Below are 27,988 nucleotides of genomic sequence, written 5' to 3'. Positions count from 1 at the left end.
ACTGTATGTATATGTATAGTGTGTATTTGATATAAAAATATTTAAAAACATTATTAGTTTTTACACGTATTTAATAAGTTAAACTTTAAAAATATTGAGAATGGCACATATTTAGTAAATTAATAGTTTTTTTAACATAAATTACTGATATCAGCCTTTGAATCTGGGCTCAACGAGCTCCAATAAGTATTAATACACTTCTGTAATTTTAATTTACTTCCAATGTTACTATTAACATTACATACTTTGTCAATTTCATAATGCTCTTCTACTAACTTGTCTATCCACTTATCCAAATTCGAATTAACATTATTTTCGTCAATTGCGGTATAAATATTTCGTTCGTAAAAATTGATGGAACTTAATAAATGTGACCATTTTTTATTCGTTTCTTCGGTAACATGATAACTATCTCCAGACGCAATATTTACTTCTTTAGTTTTCTCTGTAGAGATTTTTTTATTTTTCCAATATCCCAAAGGAGTGACCAAAAAATTCATTTTTGCTATTAATAAAGAATCAGTGACCAAGAACAAATGCCAAGTACCCACAACCAGATGGTCGCTGAACTGTGGTTTAACATATCCTGCCTGAAAACAAACATTGCATTAATCATCCAAAGAACATTAAATATAGAATAACTAATTGAAAAAGAAATTACTAAAGTTGTTTCTTCCAGTTGTATGTAATTAACATCCGCTAATCTACCATAGGGATCCACCCATAATATCGATATATTTTGTGGTGTCATAATTCCAGCATCGAATTCGTACCACAAACCTGGGTACGAATATGGTCCTATACTTCCCATTAAGTTTCTAAACATTTTTTCTTTTTGATCGTAATCAGTATTAACTGATAAACTTTGTATCTTTCCCAACCACTCTCGGCTAGTAGAAAAGTTACGTCGTAAATATACCAAACCTTCTATTTGTTCCACGTATTTTTCTTGAGTTAACGGTTGTACCGTAGCTTCTGCTAGTATTAATATTCCAACAAATTGATTGTGACTGAAATAGGCAGTAGTTTCCAAAAGGCGTATATTCTTGCAGTCAATGTTCAGCTTACGAAAAATCAATCTAGCTAAAGAATTTGAAATAGTTAATTGCGCGTCGTCGGTCAAAGGACTTAGATCTGCTGTATGGTACAAATTTTGCCAATAAGCGTCGTAACCCTTTACAGTGACGGTCCTATTTATTTTCTCCGGATACAACCATTCTTCAACTCTGTCAATGATTCTTTGATCAATGACAGGTTCAAATTTTCGTGCGAAAAATAAATTGCGGTCAATCGTATTTCGAATTCTGCTAAAATCCTCAAGCTTGAAATCATTCGGGCTACAACCACACCAGTCTACTACAGCTTTATACTGACATTTACACCCTAACTTTCTTTTCCAATTAGTAACATGTAAATTGTTATCAATATACGTATTACAAAATCTTGAGTTACGTAAGACCGTATGGAAAAATGACTCGGCGGGTAATAAAGTGTATTTGAATACTTTTAGTAGATCGGTCACTAATTCATCAGGATTTTGATTAGCAACATATTCTACAAATTCTCTGCTTAAAGCTACCCAATCGCTACCACCGTCTATCTGAATACCTATAAAGAAATGACAATCATTTATAAATTAAATAAGGCAAAAAGATGATAAAAGTAGAGAGCGAAAATTTACCATTTGGTAATTTACGATCGCCTATCCTCCACATGCGAGTTTCACATTCGACAAAAGTCTTATCTAAACCTTGTTTCGTGATGAAACGTTGAACTTCTCTTCCATGAGACTTCACAAAATTCATCCCTTTATTCAGACTAAGGAATTGAGTTAATTGTGCATTGTTTTTGATAGGATAATCAGATTCCGATAGATTGACGAGAAAATCCCAATGTTGATTATGCTCGAGCATTTGTTGGGCAGATTTCAAAAGAGTCGTCAATAGACTAGCACCTCCCCAGATACTTGCATGTCGTAGATTTTCTCCTCTTGCCACTTTAATGTTATTCGTTTTGCAAGACTTCTCCACTTTTAACATTTCTCGGTAAAGATAATCTTGACGCTAAAAGCATGATATACATTAGTTACAATAATGTATTAATTGTAAAATGTATTCATCTCATTACCGCGTCAACATGAATGTAAAATAAATGTGTAGGATGATAGAGAACAGTGATAAGTCTCTTCACTTGTCTACTGGCTCTGCCGTTTACTGTTAATAAATAAGCGATTCGTGCAGGTTTTTCATTTTCACTGTCTGTACTTGCATTTCTAGCTTCCTGTGCTTTAAATCCTGTTAATTACACAAACTTGTATTATTATCAAAAGTTAGAATTGCATTGGCAATTTTTTCTGTATATTTCCTTACTCTGAATTCCAGTCAAAAACACATTAATAGTCAAATATCCACCGCAGGAATATTTTGGATTACCGGAACATTTCATATTGCAACTAGAATCCGGTAATCGTTTTAACTGCGACGGCTTTTCCATTCCACAAAAGCATTCAACTCTGAAATTAAATGCTCATTACATAAGGTTAATTTAAGGAAATTGATATATTTTATCGGTACACTTACGAATATTCAGTACCGGCGTATAAATATCCTGATTGAAGACACAGAAAAGCACAGCGCTCTGGTGAATTGTTCCCTTTAAAAATATGGTAATAACCAGAAAGTATTCTTAACGTTTTATCATCTTTAAAACATCCTAAACTGACTGGTTTATTTGTAAATCCTGGAGAATGAGAGCATAGAGACTGTATCCTTTCTGGGTATAATAATCCCTGTTGATTAAGGCAAGTTGCATTGACAATGCTTTGTTTGCATTTTTGACTTTGTGCACGCGTTACAGCGCTCACTGCTTCTCTGCCAGTAAATTCGCATGGTGGTGTAAAGTTTAATGATTTATGATCTAATTTTATTCTAGTAGTATGGTTCTTCTGAGATTGTGATACTTTGTTCGAATTGGTATGTTTATCCGGTGGAAGCTTCAATTGACGAAAACCTTTTGGTAAACCTTCATCTTCTTCGAATTGGGATAAATCCTGTATGAAGTAAAATTTATGTTACAATATAGTAGATTATCCTTAGCATTATTATTAAGAAACTTACTTCTCCTGAAGACAGTTGGCTGTTTTTTCGATTTCGAATTTCCAGACCAAAAAATGTATGTGCCAAATAAATTTGTACACATAGTACTGTAATACCGAATGCGAAAAGTATTCGGTACTTTCGTAAACAACTAGAAGATCGACTTATCGAATGGTTTTTTGTTATAGCCATTATTCTTGCGCTTGGTAATTCAAATGAACCATACCCTTCGAATTTGATTAATTTTATAATTGTCATCGACCAAATGACAGGATAATCTTATACAAGATGTAAGGAACATGTTGCACTTATATATTATACATACAATGTTACATTCACTGTATTACCATTACTTTATATATATTTATATAAATAGTTGGAGCAGTAATAAATTACTGAAGGACAATTACAAAATGTAAAATGTAGGTTTGATAAAATATTTTGATATGTATAAATATTTATTGAAATAGTTACACGCGTTTATCTTGCTCTCAGTTCCACCAGGAGATATAGGCTTAAAAGTTTAGAAAAGAAAATCACGCGGTAAGACATTATTTCAATTGGTATTATTTATTGCTACAAATTAACAAACATATATACATAAAAATCTATATATTGCATCATAACGATAACTTGTCGCAACGATATTTCCGGCGAATTCACAATCAATCGGAAGGGTCAACCTTATAAAGTTGATACTAGTTCTTTTTTCTCAACAAGAGAATCACGAAATGTAACTATACCGCAGGTCACCAGAGTCCATAACTGCGAAAAGACCAGTTTTCGTTCTTCGCGCATCTCCAGTACGCATCTTCGCCCTGATTGGCGATATTCCCAAACGAAGTGGAAAGCGATTAGTAGAGAGCTCGCTGCATTCCCCCACCATCATCCAACCTGCGCGTCGCAGTTATGGACTCTGGTGAACTGCGGTATAGAAATTCTTTTACCCCCCAAAGAATACTTATTGTAATTTACCCATTGCAGTTATATGTAACGAGTGACGATTGTTTTGTGTTAATATTGTTATTTTGTATTTTTATCTCTTTTCTAATCATTTATTTTATCGCTGTTTTGATACTTAGGAAAAATGCGATACTTTTTTATAAGATAAAGCGAACGATATATCAGATTATCTACTTATAGTTCGGAAAAATTAAAAAAAAACTCATGTCGCAATCGTCTTCTCGAGATTGTGTTGGATCTTTTATATGTGTATCAAGTATAAAAAGATGAACAAAGAGAGGAGGAAGGAAGTAGGAAAAGAGGGAGAAGGACGGAGAATGATAGAGGGGGACAAAATGTCTGCTGATCTCAATATGTTTACTAGCAAACGTTTACATGCAACGTGACATGCTTGACATTGTTCAAGAAATGACTGATGAAATGATAGAAAAGCAGTGGCGTGATGGCCGTATCGTTTAATCGGTATCTTATTTTACCGGAAATCGAGAAGAGTGAGTTTAAAATATCACAAGAGAACAAACATAAATACACGGATGAAAATACAAGAAACTCATCAAATGAGCAAAAAACCTCCGTGATACCGGCAACCGTACCCTTATGTGTCTTGGGTGATGTCCAGTTACGTTTCCTTTGCCCAGATGATCTGGAGGAAGTACGGGCACTCTGTCAAGATTGGTTTCCAATTGGTATGAATGTTTCCCACCAAGTTTAAATAAATGATACCTTTACGAAAAGTAATTATATTGCTTCTTGCATGTAATTCTTTTTGGTTCTTCGTTTATTGTTTTTACATTCCATCGGTGTAAAGATTTCTTAGCTCTCAGTATGATTTTTACTCTGTGTATTGAACTAAATTTAATTCCATCAACATAATCATATATAAATGAAATTAAAACTGAACCAAAAATGATTAATTACTAAAGGTATTGTAAACCATTTTAGTAGATCATGAGTGTGATTGTACGTTTCATTAACTTTATATTAAAGATTTCTTTAATATGGATGTTAAAGTATTGATTTATTTTGCCATAGATTATCCTTATTCATGGTACGAAGATATAACAAGTTCCTCACGGTTTTATGCACTTGCAGCTGTATACGGCGGAGTAATAATTGGACTTATTGTTGCTGAAATAAAGCCTTATGCCAAATTGAACACAGAAGATCGTGGTATTTTGTGTTCGAGTTTAGGAAATGATTGTTTAGTGGGTTACATTCTTAGCTTAGGTGTGCGTCGTGCGTATAGAAGAAATGGAATTGCTTCGTTGTTACTTGAACAATTATTAGCACACGTTACCGCTCCGGAACGTTCTTCCGTAAAAGCAGTCTTCCTGCATGTATTATCCAGCAATGCACCGGCTATCTTATTTTACCAAAGATGCCATTTTCGATTACATAGTTTTCTCCCGTATTATTATTTGATCCATGGCAAATGTAAAGGTGGTTTTACGTATGTTTTGTACGTTAACGGTGGACACGCACCATGGGGTATATGGGATTGGTTGCGTCACATAGCCAGCGCGATGGCTAGTCTTGGACCGTGCAGAGTACCACGTTGGATTTGGCAACGGCTTCTTTGGGCTACTACTATTCTTTCATATCATAGATGATACTTTTCGATGGCATACCAATGTTAAACCAAATACTTCCTTTTTTTTGCCTTATTCTTTTTTAAACACGCGTATAGCGTAGTATATGCCAATTTGGATGTTACGCCGGTTCAAGCAATAAAATTATTAGCTTCATCATTGTTTTTTTACAATTTTACGAATAAAATCATTTACCGCTAAAGTGACAATACTTAAATCGATGAACATTATTTTATATTCGATTGAGGAATATTATATATTTGCTCCATTTTATAGTTCTTTCACCATGGATTATATTACAAAGTGATTCAGTATCTTAATGTTTAAGATAAATAATATGAATACATTAAAGATAAAGCGTTTAACTGCCAGAGAATTTGATCGGTTCGAAAACGAACGTTTTTTATTAAACACAATGTTTGTGTGCCAGGGTTCATTATACGAGATATTCAGAAACAGAATGAAGCATTGGTGATGGGTTAGAACTTCTTAAAATACCATTCATTTTATTGAACATTTTGATACATATTGTTTTAATGATATGTAGCATTGTATATTTCAAATCAGTAGCATAGTGAAATTGTTACATAATTCTAGTCAGATTGATTGACTTTTGAAATAGCTTTCTTTATTGTGTAGATTTTGTTTTCTTGTTTTTCTACTTTGATTTTTATTTGTTCTGCTTGTAACATGATTTACCTACTTATTTGATTCTTAACTTTAGAAAATAATATTTTCATGTACCTTGTTTTAGATCATTGATTAAATGATGCTTTTTCTAACTAAAGATATGTGATTCTGGGGCCATTACCCATCACCAGTTCAAATACAATTAACAACACACTGTTCAAACATCTGTCTTATTACTAGTTGAAAGATTCTAATGATCACAATGTGTAGTTACATAGATGCTGAGACTGACATCATTTTTACTTAGTTTCTTCACTGCATACTCATGAAAGCAATCATTTTCTAATCTATCAGTTATCATTCTTCATCCAGATGTTACAGTTACATCTCTTCCCTTAGCATACTGTCGTATTTTGGAGTATATTGTACTCCTTTTTGAAAATTATTATTATTTTAATTGTATAGTCAAAGTTCAATTTGTTGCAGAACGAAACAAAAATCTTTCCAGTGGGTATATTAAAATATATGAGATTTAATTACAGCTTTTACAGAAGCAACAAGCAAGACTGATGTTCTTGCAAATAATTTATGATATCCAAATAAATTTTTGATATGATAAAATAAAAAGTTTTGTTGGATATTAAGTGACCATGGATATTGTAAATTTTGTATTTTAATAGGTGAATGTGCAATATGTACGCATTTATTTATACTTCTATGCGTAAATTAAAAATAAAGATTTATGTGGAAAGGAAATTAATTCAAAGTTTAACAGTAAAAAGTAAATTTATTTTGAATGAATATTACATAAAACAAAATCAGTATTTTCCATGGTGATAGAATAAATTAAGTTGCTTCTTGTTTTAGGCTGTGCATGTATTCTTTCATTGAAAATATTCTAAGACATCATTTGTATTTCGTAATCAGCTGATAAAAAGAAAAATAGCATTGTTTATATTTATATATTCGCATAGAAAAAGCTTTTGTATCAATGATATATATGAATGTGAGTCATGAATGTGTGCGAGTCTTATTTATACATAATTGTACATATATATATTAAATGTATCAGAGTAGTGTACATACTAATGTATTGACTTTGTTTGTAATAAATTGACATGTTACAAGTTTTGTTTCTTCTGAACTATTTTCACAGAAGAAAGACTTACAATATATGTGCAATACACAGTTACATATAGAATATGAAGCTTTACACATATAAGAAAAAGTATAGTATGCATTAGTATGCATGCACATGTGGTATACACAATGGTGGCATATATGACACATTCACAGTAAATAACGAATTACTGTTTCTATTATTATATAAAATAATACCAACATTTAATATTATTGAACCTTCCTACAATTTTAAATTAAAATACAATAAAAAATGAAATATTATTATCCATGTTCTTGATATGGCCAGTATAACCTAATATCATCCTATGTAATTCTGCAAGAATAGCAGTGACAACTATAAATAAGTTGATATTAAGTTGAAAAAAAATTAGAAACAATGAATTTGCTACCTAAAACACACGAGGAATTTAGCCAAGTCGACTACTGGAATACATTTTTCAAGAAACGTGGTAAAAAACATTTTGAATGGTATGTTCTGATTGTACTTGTTGATAAATATAAATTTCTATTAATAATCGTTATTTATCTTTCTCTTTCAGGTATGGAGAATATCCAGAATTATGTAGCCTACTTCTAAAGTACATCAAAGTAAAAGATAATATTTTAATTGTTGGTTGCGGTAATTCAACAGTCAGTATGTGTCTATACGATGCTGGTTATAGGTAATTTCATTTTATATTTAAACTATAAGAGTTGACTTTGTATATCATGTCATAGGAGAAAAATGTATGACCTATATTGTTCATATACATTTATGTAACTTTCTTTTATTTATAGAAATATTACTAATATTGATATATCTCATATTGTCATTAAGCAAATGCATGATATTAATGCGTCTGTGAGACCAGATTTAGTTTATGAACAAATGGATGCTACTCGATTAACATATTCAGATGATACGTTCAGTGTTATATTGGATAAAGGTACTTTAGATGCTCTTATGCCAGATACTAAAGAAGAAACACTATTCATCATTAATAAATATTTTAAGGTATATTTATACATATAATGAATTCATTTTAATATAGAAAAGAATGACTATATATTATTATTATTGCAGGAAATTTCAAGAGTTTTACGTAATGGTGGTAGATACATTTGTGTCTCATTACTTCAGGAACATATCTTAAAAAAATTGCTATCTTATTTTCCGTATTCTGGATTTATGTTTCGTATAGTACGTTGCCACGAGGCGGAGGCAAAGACACGAATAGAAGAAGGAAGTTCGATTCCAGTTTTCGCAGTGATCGCCACAAAATTTATTAATCTACCTCAAACTGTAAGCCTTTGAGTAACAACATAACTTGGTTAAATACATAATTAAAACAGAGTTTATTTAATCGGTTTATAAAATAAATAGGTTCTGGAAGTAGCATTAGTCGATGGTCCTCCAAAGCGATTATCATCAGTAGATGACATGGTGTCAGCTATTTTATCAGTACAACAATCGGCATTGATTTGTAATAGCCTTCAAAAGCGTAGCGTGGCCGATGTTGGAGAAATCTCATTAGATTTACATTATCCCGATGATAAACATCCACGTTATACAATTTACGTTTTAGACCAGCCTAGAATTCGTGGCACAAAAAGTTACGCGGCATTTATAGTGCCGCAAGGAAAGTAAGTCTATAATGATTCTAGAGAACTGTTTATTATCAGGATAGAAAATAATTTTCTCGTTTTTTAGGGAAACGGATTGGTTATTTAGTACCAAGGAAGGAAGACAGCAGGTTCTTAAAAGCGCCCAACAAGATAGACTTGCTATCGTTACGTTACGCAGAGAACATAAATTTGATAGTTGGGATGCTGTGAAAAGTGAACTGGAAGAGTGCATTTTAAATCTAGCACCCGAGGGTTTATCTGGTAAAAGTAATATCCCATTTTTGTCGTTGGGTTCAGACGTGGGTGTTAGAAAGACGTGTTACGAAGCGAACAGTGATTTAAGCGGTTCTTTTGTTGTGGAGGAGATCGAGAAAGATGGTTGTGAATTTAGGAGATTGATATTCTTAAATAATCCTTATGTAATTCAAAGTGAAGCTCGCCTTAAGCAAGGTATGCAATTCTCTTATTATGATTATACGTTTTAAGCATGTCTCATACATGAAGTATTATTTTCAGCTAAATCCAGACGGGGTAAAATGAAGAAAATCATTGATCCTGGATTTTTAGCATGCGATCATCATTTGTATATGAGCATTGGTGTTACTGCTGGTATAAGTGTTAAGGAATGCGATGAAATCATGATCATAGGACTAGGTGGAGGAAGTCTATGTACATTTCTGTACAACTGTTTTCCTAAAGTATGTATATACACCCTTGATGATATTAAAAGTATCATTTCTATAAAATTAATTTTTATATTCTTTCCAGTTAAACATCGTAGTGGTTGAAATTGATGATGCGATGTTGAAGATTGCTACTGAGTACTTTGGTCTTATTCTTGATAATAGAATGAAAGTTGAAATTGCGGATGGAATTAGGTTCATCAAGGAGAGCGCAACGAAAGGAAGGAAATTCAAAGCTGTACTTTTCGACGTAGATAGTAAAGACACCACAGTTGGAATAAGTTGTCCGCCTAAACAGTTTTTAGAAAGTTCTATTATAAAATCAGTCGCTGATTGTTTAATGGATGGTGGTTTTTTCGTTTTGAATTTAGTCAGCCGAGATCAAAGTATAAAGAAGAAAGTGAAAAACGATCTTAAGTCTGTGTTTAAGTCCATCGCGTGTTATTCGGTGCAGGACGAGGTAAATGAAATTGTAATATGTTCGGTAAATGAAAACGATACTGTTAGATGGAAGAGTAAATTACAAACAGCTGCCACGACATTAAACGAACAAGTGTCTGTAAGAAAGTTATTAAATAATGCGGATACAATTGATTTATCATCTTTCATGGAAAACTTGTGCATAGAGTCATAGTTAAAAAGATCCTATTTAACTATCTGCATTTTTGTACATAGTAAAGTGTCTTTTATAAAAGATCTCTCATCCCTATTTTTATTATGAGTATTTTGCCAAGAATTTTCATGGTAGAATGATTCTCGCATATTTTATAGCTCTCAGAAAACGTCACGTGAAAATAGTGTACAAAGCAGAGTAAATAACGTTCTGCGACCCTTCATGTTACGATATGTTTGATTAAAAATCAAAAAAATGCGAGCTCGGTTCACGACATTCGCATGTTAGAAAGATTGCGTGTTATTAAAGTAACGTTAATCGCGATGAACACGAAGCATTATCTTTTATACAGATTTTATAGTTGTCGCATAGTGTATATATATATATATATGTATAGTAAGTAATAATAATTAAAAGTGTATCCTTCAAATCTAAATATCTGATTCTAAAATCAGTCATTTAATAATTTAATTTTAGATCAATCGATAATGTCGGTAATATCGATAATGCCAAACGTCATAGTATCGATACTAATCATAATCATAATCTGACTTCAGTATTATTCGATCTTACATGTCGCTCTGTCATTACAACGAATATATTTTTTGTTTTTACAACAGCTTTCACGTTGTTCATCGATTTTTTTTAATAGCGTTATGCAGGTAGAAATGATATTAATAATTGTTTCGTGCGGAGTCATAAGTAGGATCGTGGTAACACATCGTTAAAACGTCGAGCAAAAGCGAGTATAGTTATCTTTATTTTTACAATCAATGATGACCCACATTATCAGCTGTCGTTTAACATTCTTTTATCGACTTCTTTCCATTTATTATAATCACTTTTGCGGAACAGGCTTGTTGATCAGTATTGAAATTTACGAGGGTCTTGCATTATTCATGTCATTTATTTCAATACGGTAAGCAATTAAAAAACGAAGAGAAAGAAAGTAATGTTTATAGAGGGGTATGTGTGAAAACATTAAAGTAAGATGTTTTATGATAGGGGCATGTAAATGAAATTTGATTTTGATCAATTATTTAAGCGACAAAGAATATTGAATTTCAGTACTTTTTCTCATATTTACGATACTTCGAATTTATACGACCTTATCTCACAATTTACCTTTTATTATATTGCACCAGGAAATTGAAATTTGAAAATTGAAACGCATGTGCAAGATTTTTTTTACAAATCGGTCAAAAGCATACACGACTGAACAATTATTATTATTATTGTTTGACAAACCTGTATTCACCTTATGCAGCTTGATAAATAAATCATATTAAAAAATAAATCATATTATTATTTAATTTACCTAATTTCATTTTTGAGTTATTTATTTAATGTCTGAAATTTATTTTCTCAGTTATTTTTAAATTCTTTTATAAGAGCGCCGCCGGTTCAACGGGGTCCCTGAAACCCCAGCATGAAACCAGGTCGGTATGCAGAAGGCGTCGACGGTGCATCGGGGTCCCTGGCACCCCAGATACCGTATTGTCGGTATGTAGAGCGCCACCGGTGTTTCGGGGTCCCCAACACCCCAAGGTGATATGTCGGTATATAGAGACAGCCACAGATGCATCGGGGTCCCTGATACCCCGAATACCATATTGTCGGTATGCAAAGAGTTTCATTGGTACTACGGGGTTCCTAACACCCCAAAGTGATAGGTTGATATACAAATAGCGCCACAGATGCATCGGGGTCCCTGACACCCCAGATACCATATTGTCGGTATGCAAAGAGTTTTATTGGTATTACGGGGTCCCCAACACCCCAAAGTGATAGGTCGATATACAAATAGCGCTACAGATACATCGGGGTCCCTGACACCCCAGATACCGTATTGTCGGTATGTAGAACGCCACCGGTGTTTCGGGGTCCCCAACACCCCAAGGTGATATGTCGGTATATAGAGACAGCCACAGATACATCGGGGTCCCTGATACCCCAGATACCATATTGTCGGTATGCAAAGAGTTTCATTTGTACTTCGGGGTCTTCGACACCCCAAAGTGATAGGTCGATATATAGATAGCTCCACAGATGCATCGGGGTCCCTGACACCCCAGATACCATATTGTTGGTATGCAAAGAGTTTCATTGGTACTACGGGGTCCCCAACACCCCAAAGTGATAGGTCGTTATACAGATAGCGCCACAGATACATCGGGGTCCCTAACACCCCAGGTACCATATTGTCGGTATGCAAACAGTTTCATTGGTACTTCGGGGTCCCCAACACCCCAATGTGATAGGTCGATATATAGATAGCTCCACTTATGCATCGGGGTCCCTAACACCCCAAAATGATATCGTGTCGATATGCAGAGAGAGCGACCGGTGATTCGGGGTTCCTGACACCCCATGATGATATCAGATCGATATTCAGAGAACGGGGAAAGCGGAAAAGCATTAACCAACCCCTTTATTTAACTTTTTCCAGTTGTTTATTATTTTATCCCTCTTTATAGGTCAAAGCTCTCCCTTTTCAGGTATTAATTATTATATGCTTTTTATGAGCAAAGACCAACGCTTCCTAATTATCTATTATCATACTCCTCTTTATGGACCAAGGCCTCCCTTCGCAGATATTTTTTTCTTCATTCTTTCTATAAGCCTTGCAGGGACTACCACTAAATCACTATATCCCTATATCCCTTGTATCTCAGTATCCTTATAGCATTGCATCCCTCACATCACTACCTCCCTTACATCACCGTATCCTTTACATTCCTGAGTTCTTTATATCCGTGGATCCTTTACATTCCTGCAGCCCTTGTATCGCTACAATCCTTATAAAATATATATTATAAATATAATATTTATGGTTGCTGGTTCGAGTAAAGGTAAGTAAAGGTAAGTAAAGGTAAGTAAAGGTAAGTATCCTCGTGAAAAACAATTTTAAGTTTAAATTTTCGTGTAAATTTAGTTCCTTTTTTCGTCACCAGAGGGCGCTGATTCGGCTTTGAAAATTTAGTTCGCATTTTTCCCGCTAGAGGGCCAAAATTTGAGCAAGCTTTAGTTCCTTTTTTTGAAACCAGATGGCGCTGATTCGACGTCGAAAATTTAGTTCACATTTTTCCCGCTAGAGGGCCAAAATTTCGACACGATTTAGTTCCTTTTTCCGAAACCAGATGGCGCTGATTCGAGGTCGAGATTTTAGTTCACATTTTTCCCGCTAGAGGGCCAAAATTTCGACACGATTTAGTTCCTTTTTCCGAAACCAGATGGCGCTGATTCGAGGTCGAGATTTTAGTTCTCATTTTTCCCGCTAGAGGGCCAAAATTTTAGCAAGCTTTAGTTCCTTTTTTTGAAACCAGATGGCGCTGATTCGACTTTGAAAATTTAGTTCGCATTTTTCCCGCTAGAGGGCCAAAATTTTAGCAAGCTTTAGTTCCTTTTTTTGAAACCAGATGGCGCTATGATGTGATGTCAGGATAAGGGATGCAAGGATGTTAGGGATGCATGGATGTTAGGGTGGCAAGGATGTTAGGAATGCAAGGATGTTAGGGATGCGACGATGTTAGAGATGCAAGGATGTTAGGGATGAAAGGGTGGCAAGGTTTTAGAGATGTAGGGATGTAAAGGAAGCAGGAATGTAAAGGATGTAGTGATGTAAGGAATGCTGAGATGAAAAGGATGGCAAAGTTGTAGAGATGCAGGGATGCAAAGGATGCAGTGATGTAAGGAATGCTGAGATGAAAATAATGCAGTAATATAAGGAATGCTGAGATGTAAATAATGCAGGGATGTATGGGGTGCAGAGATGTAACAGAATCAGAGATGTGAGGGATGCACACAGGAATAATAAAATCAACACGTTCTTTCTACTAATGACTTTATTCAATAAGCGGAAAAGATAAATACAGCAAATTAAATGAACGCAGAAAATAAAATAAGGGAATATGTATGTTTAGGAGGTAGATATGCACCCTTCGGCGGTCGCTATAAGACTGATGGTGTCTCACCTCGCTCTAGATCGATTGGTTGATAACGGCGCCGCAGCCAGCTACCTTTGTACCTTTATTTACCCAACGGGGTAAATTATTAAATTATATTAGACCGCCATTTTTCCTACGGGGACCTCCAGGGGTAGTCTGGGACCCCTAAAATCTGGACCCTTCGAGAACAAAAACATATCCAGTCTTCTTGTTATGTGTAGTCACTGGTGAGACGCAGCAGGTGGCCATTGCTTTCTGGACACTGGAAAAATGTGTAACGACGAACTTTCACTACTTAATGAGACGTTTATACAACGAATGACACAGAGAAGAAAATGCCGGCAGAACGTCCATCTTAGAATAATTATTTTTTAATTAAGAGCGCCTGCAGACTTTCGCCGCAAGATAAATGGTCGAAGAAGAATAACGCTTATTGGTCATTATGATTAGCGCGAAATTTGGAAATGGATATAACAATTTTCTTTAATATAAAATAGATTGTACTCCGCGCATCATGGTGCTAAGAAAATGCTGAAGGAAACTTGTACGTGAAGTTTTAAAATAATAAAATCCAATTTGTTGGGTATACCAGGGTCGAAAAGCAATTTACAATGAAATTCATGGAAAGCAACAAGCCAGGATTGAAAATCAATGCGCACCGCCGGTTTATTACGAGCTCCCATTTCGGCTCGTCTTTTTCAAAGAATTCCTGCGATCTTTTATAATTATCTGGGAGTCTCTCCTCGTGAAATTCGTGGTTCTTCGAGTCATGACCATACCAGGACTATGTTACAGCTTATTCTGTATCATAACCGAGGTTTACGCGCCTCTTTTACCATCCTAACCTCCCTACTCGCGATTAGCTGATTGCACTTCATAACAGAGACCGTCTCCGTCTTACTATTCCTTCTCTTTTTAAGTATTTCCTTCTAGGAATACCTGACGGGTATCCCTAGAATTAGTTTTAGACGAAATCTTGTATGTAAATAGAATTCGATCATTTGTGTAAAGGACAAACAAACCATTAGTGAACGCTTGACACCGTGTCACGGTGACCCAGAATTTTCATTTTCCAAAGGACCTTTTTGATTAGCATAAAATAGAATACCGAAGGCCACTAGCTTGACATCGATTTTAAGGTGAAACTTTCGAAGGTATATCCCAAACAACCCTTAGACTGACGAATCTACACAATGAAAGTCTTTAGGGGGTGAATGTAGAAAAGTTAACACAGGTGTTTTGTTGTGCTAACAACGTATCACGTTCCAATTGATTTCGCTTCAGAAATAACAGGGAATCGTGTAAACGATGCTTCTTATGCAAAATAGTTTGCTATTAGAAAGATTTATAAGCGGCATGTTAAATAACGTGAAAGATTATTTAACATTTTTCCGTTCCTTTTACATAATTTTCATGACTTTCGTGTCCCTAATCGTATTCGATAATGTCTTTTGAATTGTTAATGATCTAGCTATGTATTTCCATAGAAAATATCCCATGAGGGATTCTTTATGGAAAATGCTCTGTTTGCTATAATAATGGAGCTAGCTGCAAGTTTGATACCAGGGGGAATCGAAGTAATCGTGTGACACGCTTTCACATTGTGTTTTATAAACCCCTGCGGACGGATTGACCTCAGGGGAAGTAATTACGATAGAAAAAGCGTATTTCTGTTTTATCTATTAAAAATTTAAAATAGCAAAAGTAGAAAAGTCAATAAGAAATGATTAATTGCCACTAAGTTCAAATGAAGCTAGTTGATAAATCAGTATTCTAGAGAGTAACAATTATGACTGGAATAATTCACGAGTGTAGTATCATAAATGAGGTCGTAAAATTTTTAAAGCGTATCGGATTTTTTACGTGTTATTTCCGTTCCTTTCGAACTAGAGCTAAATTAACTTCGATTCACTGATGCACAGCTAACACGAGTAAATCAATATATAGAAAGAAAGATGTCATGAACACTTTTAAAGCTATTAATTGTTATTAAAAGTTGTAGCATTTTAATTTTTGTTTAAAAATTTTTCGTTTCCCGCGCCACTCTTTAGGTGACGCTGTACAAAATTCTACTTTACCGACCAAATAAAACAGAATATAAAATCAAATAATTTAACATGATAATTTAATTTCTTCTATAGAAACGAACAATTATTATCTTGTAAATGATGTTAATGACCAGTCAGTTGCTTGTAATCGGTGTAAAGAAATTTGTATAAAAGCTTAATAATGTTTCTATGGGTAATGTAATCACGCGATAGAAAGGACTCGATACCAGAATTACCGGTAAACGATTAACATAAAAATTTCAGGTCAATGTGGGAGGGTTCCCGTGGAGACCCGTGTAAAAACATTTATCTGTTGTTCCCGTGAGGGAATTCTCTTCCTAAGAATGATTTTAATCATGCCTTTTCTATGTCGCAAGAAACGTGCACGATAAATATCGACAGAGAATTGTACCCGTGGGGGTGCTAAATAAAAGATAAGTCGACTTCTTTCATTATGTTCGTTCTTTTCAAATAATAGTTCTCTCTACTATATTTACGTTATTTTCTAGAATCACTTGAACGGAATAATAGACGTTTTATAGACAGTACTTTATATCAATTCTATTTAAGTTTTTATCCGATTTCGAATCATTTTTATATTTCTGCTTTTGTATCTGTGCTCGATACTCGTACTCGGTCGAAACGAGCCTGCATAATCAGACCATGTAAGCGCAGAAACAAAGAGGTATAAGTGCACGATGAACCGTACAGGAGCGAGTCGAGATTAACGACGCGAAGGAAAAGCCGCGTTTCCAAACGACTGCGTTACATTTGCTGCGTCTATAATTATAGGCAATAAAACCAGAGACGTGGAAACCAAAGCGGTATTGGTCTGCACCGAAATGTTCCTTATTCCCTAGAAGTGTTTCCAGAAACAGTGCACCACGGTTCTTTAGCACTTGAACAATGCCGATTTCGCATAGAATTTTAATAGGAATTCCTAATAGGAATTATTATCGAAAGTCGAACTTTCACGAATTCCACTTTTCCTAGTATAATGAAACCGAGGCTACCGTACTCTCAATACCGTCGAATGAATTATTTTTAATTAAAAAACGACGAATAAATCATCTACCGATTCGTAGAAGAATCAGTGGAGCCAGGTCGGTTGAAATAAAAGGGGGAAGATCGTATCTCGAGTAATTTATCTTTTTTTTTTCTATCGCGCTTTCATCGGTTATCCGACGAAGGAGGCGTTCACCGTTGGTAATTCATCCCTACGGGCTAAGGATAATCGTCGATAATCTATTATACTGGCTGGGTTATTCTTTTTTCTCACCTGCTTCGCTCGGAGGCCTCTGTCAGCCAGAAACCGGGTAGAGATGTTTCAATTTAAAAGTTTAACTACGTGTATAATTTTATATCACCGCAATAGCGCGGGTTTGAAATCATTTTTAAGTTAGTCGCGTAGCGTGTTGCGTGTCGCTGTGAAAAAACGCTATTGTTTACATAGTGGGCATTGGTAATAGCCAGGTCGCGTCGCACCGTATGACGTTAACCGTTTGACGGTGCGCCGAAGATAAGCGAAACGCGACGACACCCCTGCTTATATACTTACACTTATCCCGGTCACGTGATCAATTCAAGTCACGTGATATAGCGCGCGAAAACATTAACGCATTGAAAATGGATTATAAGATTTTCTTAGCGTTTGATGTTTTAAATCTATTGAAAGGATATTTTATCGTGTTAATTAATTATTAATATAAATTATTGGTTGCACGAATGAATTATAGCCATAAATTATAACCGATACCATATTTATACAAGTTATAAACATATTTTTGGTTTTACCGATTAACACAAATCTGTTCTCACGCATTTGACAGTCATTCGATTATCACGCTCGCATTTAACTAAATCTATTTATCTCATCCGCCTCGGTTTTCCATCGCTAAAACATTTGTCAAACGTATAAACGCAAATTTCGTAACGATCCAAGGATTAACTAATCGATTTATCTAAATAAAAATCTCCTTCACGCGATTACAAAGACACGGTGAACATGAGATCGGAAAAATTTTCGTTACAATCCACGATTCTTAATTAATCGATCACTTAAACGCTAATGGTATGATACAATTCTGTACGCACACGGGACCAAAGTCTTCGGTGAATTTCCTTCGGGCTGTTTAATTTCAAATTATCCAAATTTCGAATACACCCGAATAAATACCTTTCGACCAGGTCCGACTTATTCTATCTTTGGTCCTCTAGCCGCTATGATTCTTTGCCATTTCGAATTTTTTTCTACTTTGCTCGAATTCGATGAGACTTCATTATACATATCTGTTTCATTTTTTATTTACCATTTGAATGTGCGCCTTTACGATTCAACCGAATGGAAGATATACATATATCTATAATAATTACTCTTAATTTCCTTCGATATTCCTGCATCTATTTCTCACTGGTAAAAGAAACACGTATCCTTATCGATATTGCCACTCGAGTGATTAATAAAAATCGCTTTCAAATGTAAGTGGACGTAGATTGAAACATTTCAAAAACCCTGCACGTGCAATTGGTAACGCTAGCTGGTATTAATACATATACTAGGCACTTGCTATGCATGTCTGATATACACGGATTTGTGCGCTCGAGCACTCACACACGCGCTGGTAATGATACACGAGGAAAGGGAAATGGGATTCTTTAAATTTCTTAATTTTAATTAATATCTTCTTTTTCGGAGAAAAGATTGTTCATACTCCAATGTGCTCCCTTTCACGCGTGTACGATTACGCCACGCATACATCATGTAAATATATAATATATACATATACATTTTCCTCGTTATATTTCTATAAATGTACGTCTATATATACAGCAATTAATGGACGGTTAAAATTCCCTATCTCATAACAAGGCATCGCGTAGAAACCAAACGCAATATCATGTATCATGTATCAGATCTCTAATTTAGCTTAAAAAATATGCAAAAGCGAAGCTCTCTTAAGGCGCGTTTCCATTGTCGAACGTTTCGAAGGTATTTAAATACCGGTTACCAACGGAGCCAGGTAGTAGGAACAGGTGTTCCTTATACATTCTACCTAACGCATTCATGCTAGTCGAAATTCCTCGAGATAAACAAAAACGACTTCTTCCACTCTCACCGATTATTCATTCTAATGGACGTATACGTTTTTTTCTACGATACTTTCAATAACGATAATCCTCTTCCATTCTCAAACTCGTACCTGTGCCGTCGAATCTTCTCCGAATTGTATCCAGGGAGAATTCGCGGCTGAGAAATTAGTAGATCTGCACGTTTAAAAGGACAAAGGGTATAGGGATAGAGATTGAAACGAAGACAAAGATATGGAGAGGAGAAAATGATCTCAACTGTTACCGGGAACAGGGATTACGTGGTAGGAGGTTTGCTGAAGTGGCGGTGAATGTTTCAGGTCGTTCGGTTGAGAGGGTAGCTGAAGGGAACGATAGTCGAGGGCCGGTGCCGCTGGATGCTGCCCTTCCCGGTGTCTTCGCAGGTCGACTTTCCTCTGGAAAGCTTTGTCGCAAAGTCCACACTCGAACGGCTTGTAACCCGTGTGTTTACGCATATGTGTGATCAGATTGCTGCTCTGTGAGAACGCTTTGCCGCACACCACGCACTTGTGAGGTTTCTCACCTGAAACAGACGAATTCCAAAGTTATTAGAATTGGTTAAAGAAATTGTATTTTTCATATTGTATGAAAAGGATCGAAGATGTTCTTCTTCTTTAACTTAGGTGATCCGAATGATTGATGGATAGGATGCAAATTCGATTAACCATGGAAAGAAAATGATTTAGAATAATGAGTCAAGGTGAAGCAAGCACACCTGTATCAACCTATAAATCGTGGCAAGGTGTTTGTCATTTGTTTGACAGTTCGAATAATCTGTTTGCATGGACGATGAGTAAAGCTCCTTCAGTGATCGTTCCCTTTTTCAAAAGTTAGACCGATCCACTTTGTATTTTTGTATTTTTGGAATTTTCGAGTTTTTCAATTTTGTTTGCAACTTTGTTGTTTCAGAAGTTTCGAGACCCCCGCGCCCTGCAACTTTGCTAGCCAGTGCGCCAAAGTAATGTTTGCGATTTGCAACTTTGTTGTTTACTCGGCGTCGAATTTTTGCCGCCTGCAACTTTGTTGTTTCTCGCGTGGGATCAATACCCAGTCCCACTCTGGTTACCCACTTGCACCAATAAACTATGAATTTTCGCGCTTGCAACTTTGTTGTTTTAGGAATTTCGAGACCCCCGCGCCGCGCAACTTTGCTAGCCTTTGCAACCAAGTGATATTTGCGATCTGCAACTTTGTTGTTTCCTTGCAGCCGAATTTTTGCGATTTGCAACTTTGTTGTTTCCCACCTAGGATCAGTCCCCAGGACCACCCTGGTTATCTAGTTGCACCAATGAACTACTCCCTACCTTTCTTTTTAATCACCCTATTACACCGAGCAAGAGAGGCCATAAAAAAGGAAAAAGATGATGCCACAGGAGATTAGTTCTCTCCACGCGAAGCACATTTTTCCGGGAAGCTTTGTTTGCTCTTGCAAATAAATAAATGTTCCCGGCAGCGTCGAAAATGAATTTCTTCTCGATAGAATCTTAACAACAACGATGCCCTGCTCGTACGCAGCTTTCCTTTTTTATCGTCGTTTTACAATCGTTCGACCGTTTGTTTAGAACGGCTGTTTGCACGAATTATCAAACGATCATCGTTAGACGAACGCTCGAGGACTTTTCGAACGAGCTTTTACCACTTTATCGGTAGCCCAATCCGTATAAAAGATCGTTCTTCGACGAACGATAATGGTCTTTAGCAAATATTTAAGTTACCTGGAATTTCTTACACAGCTCACCGAGGAACGAGTTCAACCCTTCCCAATAAAAAAAGAGAAATTTGTTCAAACAGCTTTAATTTAATCAATACTCTGAAATTATGGAATTCTAGAATAATAATACTATTGTTACCTAATGTGAATGAATCATCTGTATTCGCAATAATCGTAAAACGTGTGTTGTCACACTTATCAATCGATCTGAAGCTGCGAATGAATAGCGAATTGTGTAGGTAGATCGCTTTTAATTTGCACGAAAATCATTTCGATAATAGCAGAATGGCACTCGACGTTGGTCGATGATGCTCACCAGACAACCATCTTTCATTAGTTGTAAAAGGGTTAGGCAGATCGGAAAGCGAGTGAACAATTACGATAATGGTATTTTTCCTCGCGTCGTTCGGCCGCGATGACACAAGCTCACCGCCGCGTCGCGTCGCGGCGCTTGCGATAACAAAACGTCATCAACGCCGTGCTCTGTTTTATATCCATTGTTCGTATTTATAACGAAGACGATAAGTCTGATGATATATCGATGCAAAATCGATGCCAAATTAAATAGTCGAAGAAATAAAATGATTGCCATCGTGAAACGTTACCTTTCTGACAATTTTATTCATCCTTTTCTCTCCATTTTCTAACACTGATTTCATTAATTAATTAATTAAAAAAGAAAAATTATTTTAACCGAGTCTATATATGACTCGCTTTTGTTTTTATATACGAACAATTGTAGGTGGATATAGACTGGGCTTTGAATGTGCTTTCGAATGACATTACACTTCCGTTTCTAGACAAAGTTCCTCTAATATGCAAAGTGGAATTCTTTCATCGACGATAGAACGTTCTGTCTGTGATCGGAATATAAAGACGCGAACCCTTCGCGAAAACTTTTCTGATACAAATGCCGGTGTTTCGGATGAAACATAGCAAATACTCGTTTAATTCCATTAATAAAACCTTGATATCACAGTTGTTATTTAACGATTTACGATAATATTGTCAGAAGGTACGCGTATGCTTCAACGAGTGACATAATACAGATATTTGTGTACAGAGGAATGTACGATTCTTAATCGTTGCAGATATAACGAATAATTAGCGAAATGAGTTTTGCCATTTCTATCATTTTTTGGTAAAAATCAGTCTGTAGAATTCAAAGTTAACGGTTCTTGCATGGAAACGACACCGCAGACGGTTTGCAGTAACGGATAAAAAAAAAAAAAAAGAGGAGGTGTCTTCGACGAGCACGCGTACAGCCCTTATGATGCTAATTAAAAAAGGGACGCGATCCTCGTGGCAGGCACGTGTCTAACCGGAAGCTCCCTCGAACCGTGACAAACAGCGCGTTTCCCATCAGTCGTCCATCTCCTTCCGGTTACTTTCTATCGCGAGAACACGATCAAATTGTCCCTAAAACGTTTCCCTCGTCCTATCAAGATTTCTTCATTGCCTTTTCATTTTTCTACGTAACAAATTCGCGTCTGAAAGTTGTTCGCGGCGTAGACGTCGCATAATTAGCAGGCTAGATAAAATACACGGTTACTATTGCATAACATAACCCTGGATTGTATAGTAGTGCACACTTGCAGTGTTATTCAAACGAATCGGTGAACAGCTTTTCAACGTGTCTCTGCTTTTTCGCGGCGCGTCGATAAAAGCAGCCTTGACAGATAATTGCGCTTAATTACTCAGGAATTATAAAAACATGGCAGCGATGGGTGTCGAATTTTAATAGGTCGATGAAAGATGAACCCCGGTTATAATTTATTAAGTAATCCTATTAAATTCAAATGACCTATTTTTCCAGAATTTTAATCCGTTTTAAAAAAGAAGAAATAGTAATTAAATTAAGAGAAATCAAGTCGTTGAATAATTCTATCATTTCTTTTCTATCTCCTATTTTCTTTATCTCTGAAAATTTACCACTTTTTTAAGTCTTTCCATTTAGTTCGACGAAAATAAGTAACCTTTGCGAGTACTAATTGTACTATAATTTCTTTCCGTGTCGTTAAACGACATCTAATTAGCCACGTGTAATCGTTACTCCGACGAAATTTCGTTTGACGTGAAGCAAATTGTTTTAAACGAAATTTGTGAGGTAAAGGAGTTTTTAAATATATATGAAATTGTTTCAAAGATATCCTAATAGTGACATAACCGAAGAAAAAAATTTTAATAATTACTTTCGAACAGGGAGCATCAGTTTGGCTCGAACAGTGGTTATACAGAGCTTGAAAATTGTCTACCGTGGGTTTTTCTGGCTAAAACTTAGCCCATCAATAATTCCTATGGGAAATATGACACACCTTATCACCCCATGCAAACTCATCGTCCTTTTTTCAATTCACAATTTCAGATTTAACTCGAAAAATAGATGGGTGTATTAAATTTTCAAGTAGAACATCAAGAGAAAAACGATGCAATTATTTTAAATGAAAGGATCATTTTTTTTTTTTCGATGGAGAATTGATCGTTTACGATGAAGAAATTTACTACACGATCTTGAAGAGAAATTGAAGAGAAAAGAAAGAGGAAGCAGAATCTAAGAATGGTTATCGATAGTTTCACTTACGATACTCTACTATCATGATAGGTATAGGGTTATCAGAGGAAATTGCACGACAATGCACTCGGAAATACCCTTTTGTTGATCGTAATGAGTGTATCGAGGAATTCTAGGGTCATTTGTGAAAAGTTTCAATTCGAAGTTTTTACTGTTTTCAAGCAGCAATCTATAGTATCAATTTACTATTAGTAAATGATATACATTTCAAGCATTTGTAATGGAAAACGATGCATATAATGAAAGTAGGAATTTTCCTAAATTTTAGAATCTTAGGATTTTGGAACTTAGCAACTTTGCAACTTTGGAATTTTGAAATTTTAAAATTTTAAGACTTTGCAACTTTGCCATTTTGGAATCTTGAAATTGCAATTCTGCCACTTTGGAATTTTAGAATTTTAAATTTTGCAACTTTGCCACTTTGGAATTTTGGAACTTTGAAACTTTAAAAATTTTGGAACTTCGCAATTTTAGAATAGGAACGGGGCAAGTCGAGAATTATCTAAAGGGGGCAGACCCACTTTGCCTCCTATTTAATCGTACCAACACCTCCACTACCACTTTCCATAGAAAAATAATTACAATCATAATTACCACCGTTTCATAATAAAGTGTGTGTTCGTGCACCGCCTTCACCTCGCACTGTACGCTTCCACAATAATATCTATAGTATACTACAATAACTTTGGCCCAAACTGTATGTTTCTCAGTTTCGTTCTTTTTTTTCCAACGACGTGGTAATCCACGCGACGCCATTACATGAAGTTCATTAAGCGATCGCTGCATAATTAAACAGGGTGGGCTGCTACCAAAACACACGCACGGTATACGTACACACGTGTAGCAAGGTATCCGGTGCTATCATTAAAATCGGCCACGAAGTAAACGTTTCAGACGGTAAATATTTAAGTCGACCGGTAAGGGCTCAGTAATGAGAGTCGAGATGGATCGATATGGACACGTATAAAACAACCGTATACCATATGTATCCAACGTATATGTACGTTCATGGGTCGCCGACACTCTCGATAAATATTACCAGTTCGGTTGAAAATTGCTTTCTCATTTCGTTCCTCCTCTCTGCATATTTATGCAATTACAAGTTTACCGTAAGTAATTCGCCGCTTAGCCACCCAGGCTCATCTTCCACGCTTCTCGAATCCTGTTTTTAACAACCGAGCGTTTTAATTACTAATCAAAACGAATATTAAACGGTCTTACAATTGCAATTCCCCGATTACACGAATTTCATTTGTCTGGATGAACGAACAGCTTCGACAAATTCAGCTGCAGAAAAATCACTGAGTCTTCAGCTTTGTTTAATTTTCCGTCGCGATAAGTAGCTGTTAACGATCACCTGAACTGCAACGCAGAAACATTTGGGCAAACAGAATGGAAAGAGATTACAATTTTTACCGGTCTCTGATTGCCTCCTTTGCGACTTGGCATTAATCACCCTGTCACCCGCATACGATTTCACGGATACACGCGTCACATTTTTCCTTATCGCCGCAGCGAACGAGAAATCGACTTCCAAAATGTTGAAGAGGAAAAATAGACGACGTCGTTTGCGGAGGAAACAGAGAAATTCTAATTTTGTAATTAACAATTAGAAATAATGTATAATAAAATTGAACTAATTATTGCGTAATATATTGGAATACGCGACAGATATTTCCGTATCATCTCAATTAAAAAGCACGCCGATGATCCGTTGATTAAAACGCACGTGGCTCGAACGAATCAAATTTAGAAACTAATCTGATTTTTATTATGTTGATCTCTTTCTTTTCCGGCTTACGAGCCTACCGGTTGGGATTAATTGAATTTTTCCCCTTCTTTTTACGTCTTATATGTTCTATCAATTATTCCATAGATTTCGTTGTTTTCTTCTTTTCGAAAATAATCGAGCAAGTTTGTCAAGTTTTCCAAAAGTTCAACTAGCCTGCTAGTAAAAGAAACTTGTTGTACGCTTATTTTTCAATTATTCAAAGTAACCGTCGAGTTTCTTACATGCTCGTTCGCTTGTTTAATTATTCAAGACACGATCGTTGTTTTTTGTTCTTTCGAAAAAGAGGATAACTTTCGAAAGAAAGCTATGGATTGAACTTTTTATAAGATACAAGTGACAAATCAATCCTCTTCCTATTTGTATTCCATAAAAATTCGATAAATATCATATCGATGTAAAATTACCCCCTTCCATTCGCTCGTATCTCTTTATTACTCGAAATAACTGAAATTAGATGGCAATACATTTCTGCCATTAAAAATTCTACGATCCATGCGTGATTCACGGGCATATGACACTCGGAATACACTCACGATATGTGTATGGATATACGAACGGGTGTGTGTGCAACAAACCGAGGATGCATTCTGTTCTACGCATTATAGTGCACATTAACATGCACGCATCTCGTCGATCAAAAAGGCGCGGTCTATAGAACATGTTGCACGACATCAGCTTTTTCGGTGTCCAAGAAATGTGCATGCTAGGTATTCGATGCGATATGTATGATAAATGTTCGACGAGGGAATTTTAGATTTTTACGATTTCAAACTCTGAGATTTTGGAATTTTGAAATTTGGGACCTTTGGATATTTGGAACACTAGGGTTTGGAATTCTAGAATTCTGAAATTTTCAAATTCTGGAGCCTTGGAATTTTGAAATTATAAATTTTTGGAGCTTTGAAAATTTGGGATATTAAAATTTTGGAGCCTTGGAAAATTGGAATAATAAAATTTTTGAACTTTGGAAATTTGGAATAATAAAATTTTAGTGCTTTGGAAAATTAGAATAATAAAATTTTTGAACTTTGGAAATTTGCAGTAATAAAATTTTAGAACTTTGGAAATTTGAAATAATAAAATTTTGGAGCTTTGAAAATTTGGAACTTTAAGATTAAAATTCTAGAATTCTGAAATTTTCAAATTCTTCAGCTTTGGAATTTTGGAATCATAAAATTTCCCCGTGCCATTAGTGTGTACTTAATATTTAAAATAATACTTGGACTCACCGGTATGAATATAAGTGTGCTTCTTCATGTCCGACTTCTGGTGAAACCTTTTGCCACAGTATTGACAGGGATACGGCCTGGTGTCCGAATGGATCAGTAGGTGAGTGCTAAGAGTACTCGATCGTTTGAACGCTTTTCCACACTGTTTACACTGTAACAGAGTAAAACACCATCGTATCATATTCAACGTTGTATCGTCAACCTATTATCCTCCCACTATTTGCCTTTCCCATACAATTCCTATGAAACTTTCTCACGTAACCAATTGAAATAATTGTAACATAACAAGAATCGAAGTAAATTAATAGTATTCGCCAATCGAAATCGGCGTAGAATAAGAAGAAGAAGAAGAAGAAGATGAAGAAGAATGACGCGCCAGGCGCACCTGTGTTCACGAAGACCCGAGTCTCTTTCTTTTCTTGCTTATTGTCACACGGGCGCCAGTCCTGACAATGCTGCCGACCTAGGCGTGTCTCCTTTCACGATACACGCGTTGAATCGCGTACCACCATAGAATATTATTACCAAGGTGCATCGGTACCGGTAGACCAGGCATGATTCACATCCCTCCTCGATCAATAATGACAAGTGATGATAGTCTTTCAAACACCGTTACTCTTACCTAATTTTTTACACTCCAAAATATTTCTATCTGTTGAAATTTTCATTTTTCTATGAATTTTAAAATCCGTATCCGCAATTGGATATTTTTGAAAATGATGAAAATTAATTGATAAAAATTGTATCGCACGCGGACAGAAGAAAATGGTATCGAACGAGACTCGGGATGTTTTTTAATTGTTACCATCGATGTTTCTTCTGGGAAACCTCGAAACGTACGATTTATAAGCTCTTTAGAAGCCGTTACACGTTCTACGGTGTCCCAAAGGGACAGCCGAACGAGTTTCGGTGGACTTCTTCGATGCCGTCCAAATGCAGTAAGCGGTGCATCGCAAGGTGCATTCTGGATGACGCGGCTCGTCTGTGACTCGGTGCTCAGACGATGGAAGAATGTAATATTTCATGGAAAGCTATTTTATATCCACCGTGCATGACTCGTTTAAATAATACAATTTCATATATATTTTTTACATTTACTTTACAGATAATTAAGTGAGGAAATGGAACTGTACGGATCCTGAAGTTACGGATCAATGTGTGATCCGATAGACCACCCGTTCGTGTGTATTTGCATATACGAGGAGAAATCCATCGGAGTCACGCGACGGTGGTTTTCACGGGTGAACGCGAGTGTGTCCA

At 35.8% G+C, this 27,988-nt stretch overlaps 3 protein-coding genes across 3 annotated transcripts; 2 read left to right on the top strand and 1 right to left on the bottom strand.

Annotated features, from left to right (window-relative positions):
• Position 1: 1 nt before the first annotated feature.
• Positions 2-3,841, bottom strand: oxt (Xylosyltransferase oxt). Its single transcript, XM_034324109.2, has 7 exons — positions 3,117-3,841; positions 2,580-3,049; positions 2,370-2,512; positions 2,128-2,294; positions 1,682-2,063; positions 662-1,608; positions 2-590 (listed from the first exon to the last, which is right to left on the bottom strand). Exons 1-7 carry the CDS (start codon positions 3,351-3,353, stop codon positions 132-134), a joined length of 2,805 nt encoding a protein of 934 aa, XP_034180000.2. The 5' UTR covers positions 3,354-3,841; the 3' UTR covers positions 2-131.
• Positions 3,842-4,500: 659 nt separating this feature from the next.
• Naa60 (N-alpha-acetyltransferase 60) lies at positions 4,501-5,668 on the top strand. The gene is made up of 2 exons (XM_034324157.2): positions 4,501-4,744; positions 5,091-5,668. Exons 1-2 carry the CDS (start codon positions 4,501-4,503, stop codon positions 5,666-5,668), a joined length of 822 nt encoding a protein of 273 aa, XP_034180048.1.
• LOC117604259 (eEF1A lysine and N-terminal methyltransferase homolog) lies at positions 4,648-11,597 on the top strand. The gene is made up of 9 exons (XM_034324138.2): positions 4,648-4,744; positions 7,434-7,888; positions 7,960-8,082; positions 8,198-8,414; positions 8,484-8,702; positions 8,784-9,043; positions 9,111-9,475; positions 9,542-9,723; positions 9,794-11,597. The coding sequence occupies exons 2-9, from the start codon at positions 7,797-7,799 to the stop codon at positions 10,340-10,342; spliced, it is 2,007 nt and encodes a 668-aa protein (XP_034180029.2). The 5' UTR covers positions 4,648-4,744; positions 7,434-7,796; the 3' UTR covers positions 10,343-11,597.
• Positions 11,598-27,988: the final 16,391 nt, after the last annotated feature.

The sequence above is a fragment of the Osmia lignaria genome, chromosome 7 (genome assembly GCF_051020975.1).
Source record: "Osmia lignaria lignaria isolate PbOS001 chromosome 7, iyOsmLign1, whole genome shotgun sequence".
Taxonomy (NCBI): Eukaryota; Metazoa; Arthropoda; class Insecta; order Hymenoptera; family Megachilidae; genus Osmia; species Osmia lignaria.
The sequence above is the reverse complement of the archived record's forward strand: the minus strand, read 5'-3'. Positions and strand labels throughout refer to the sequence as shown.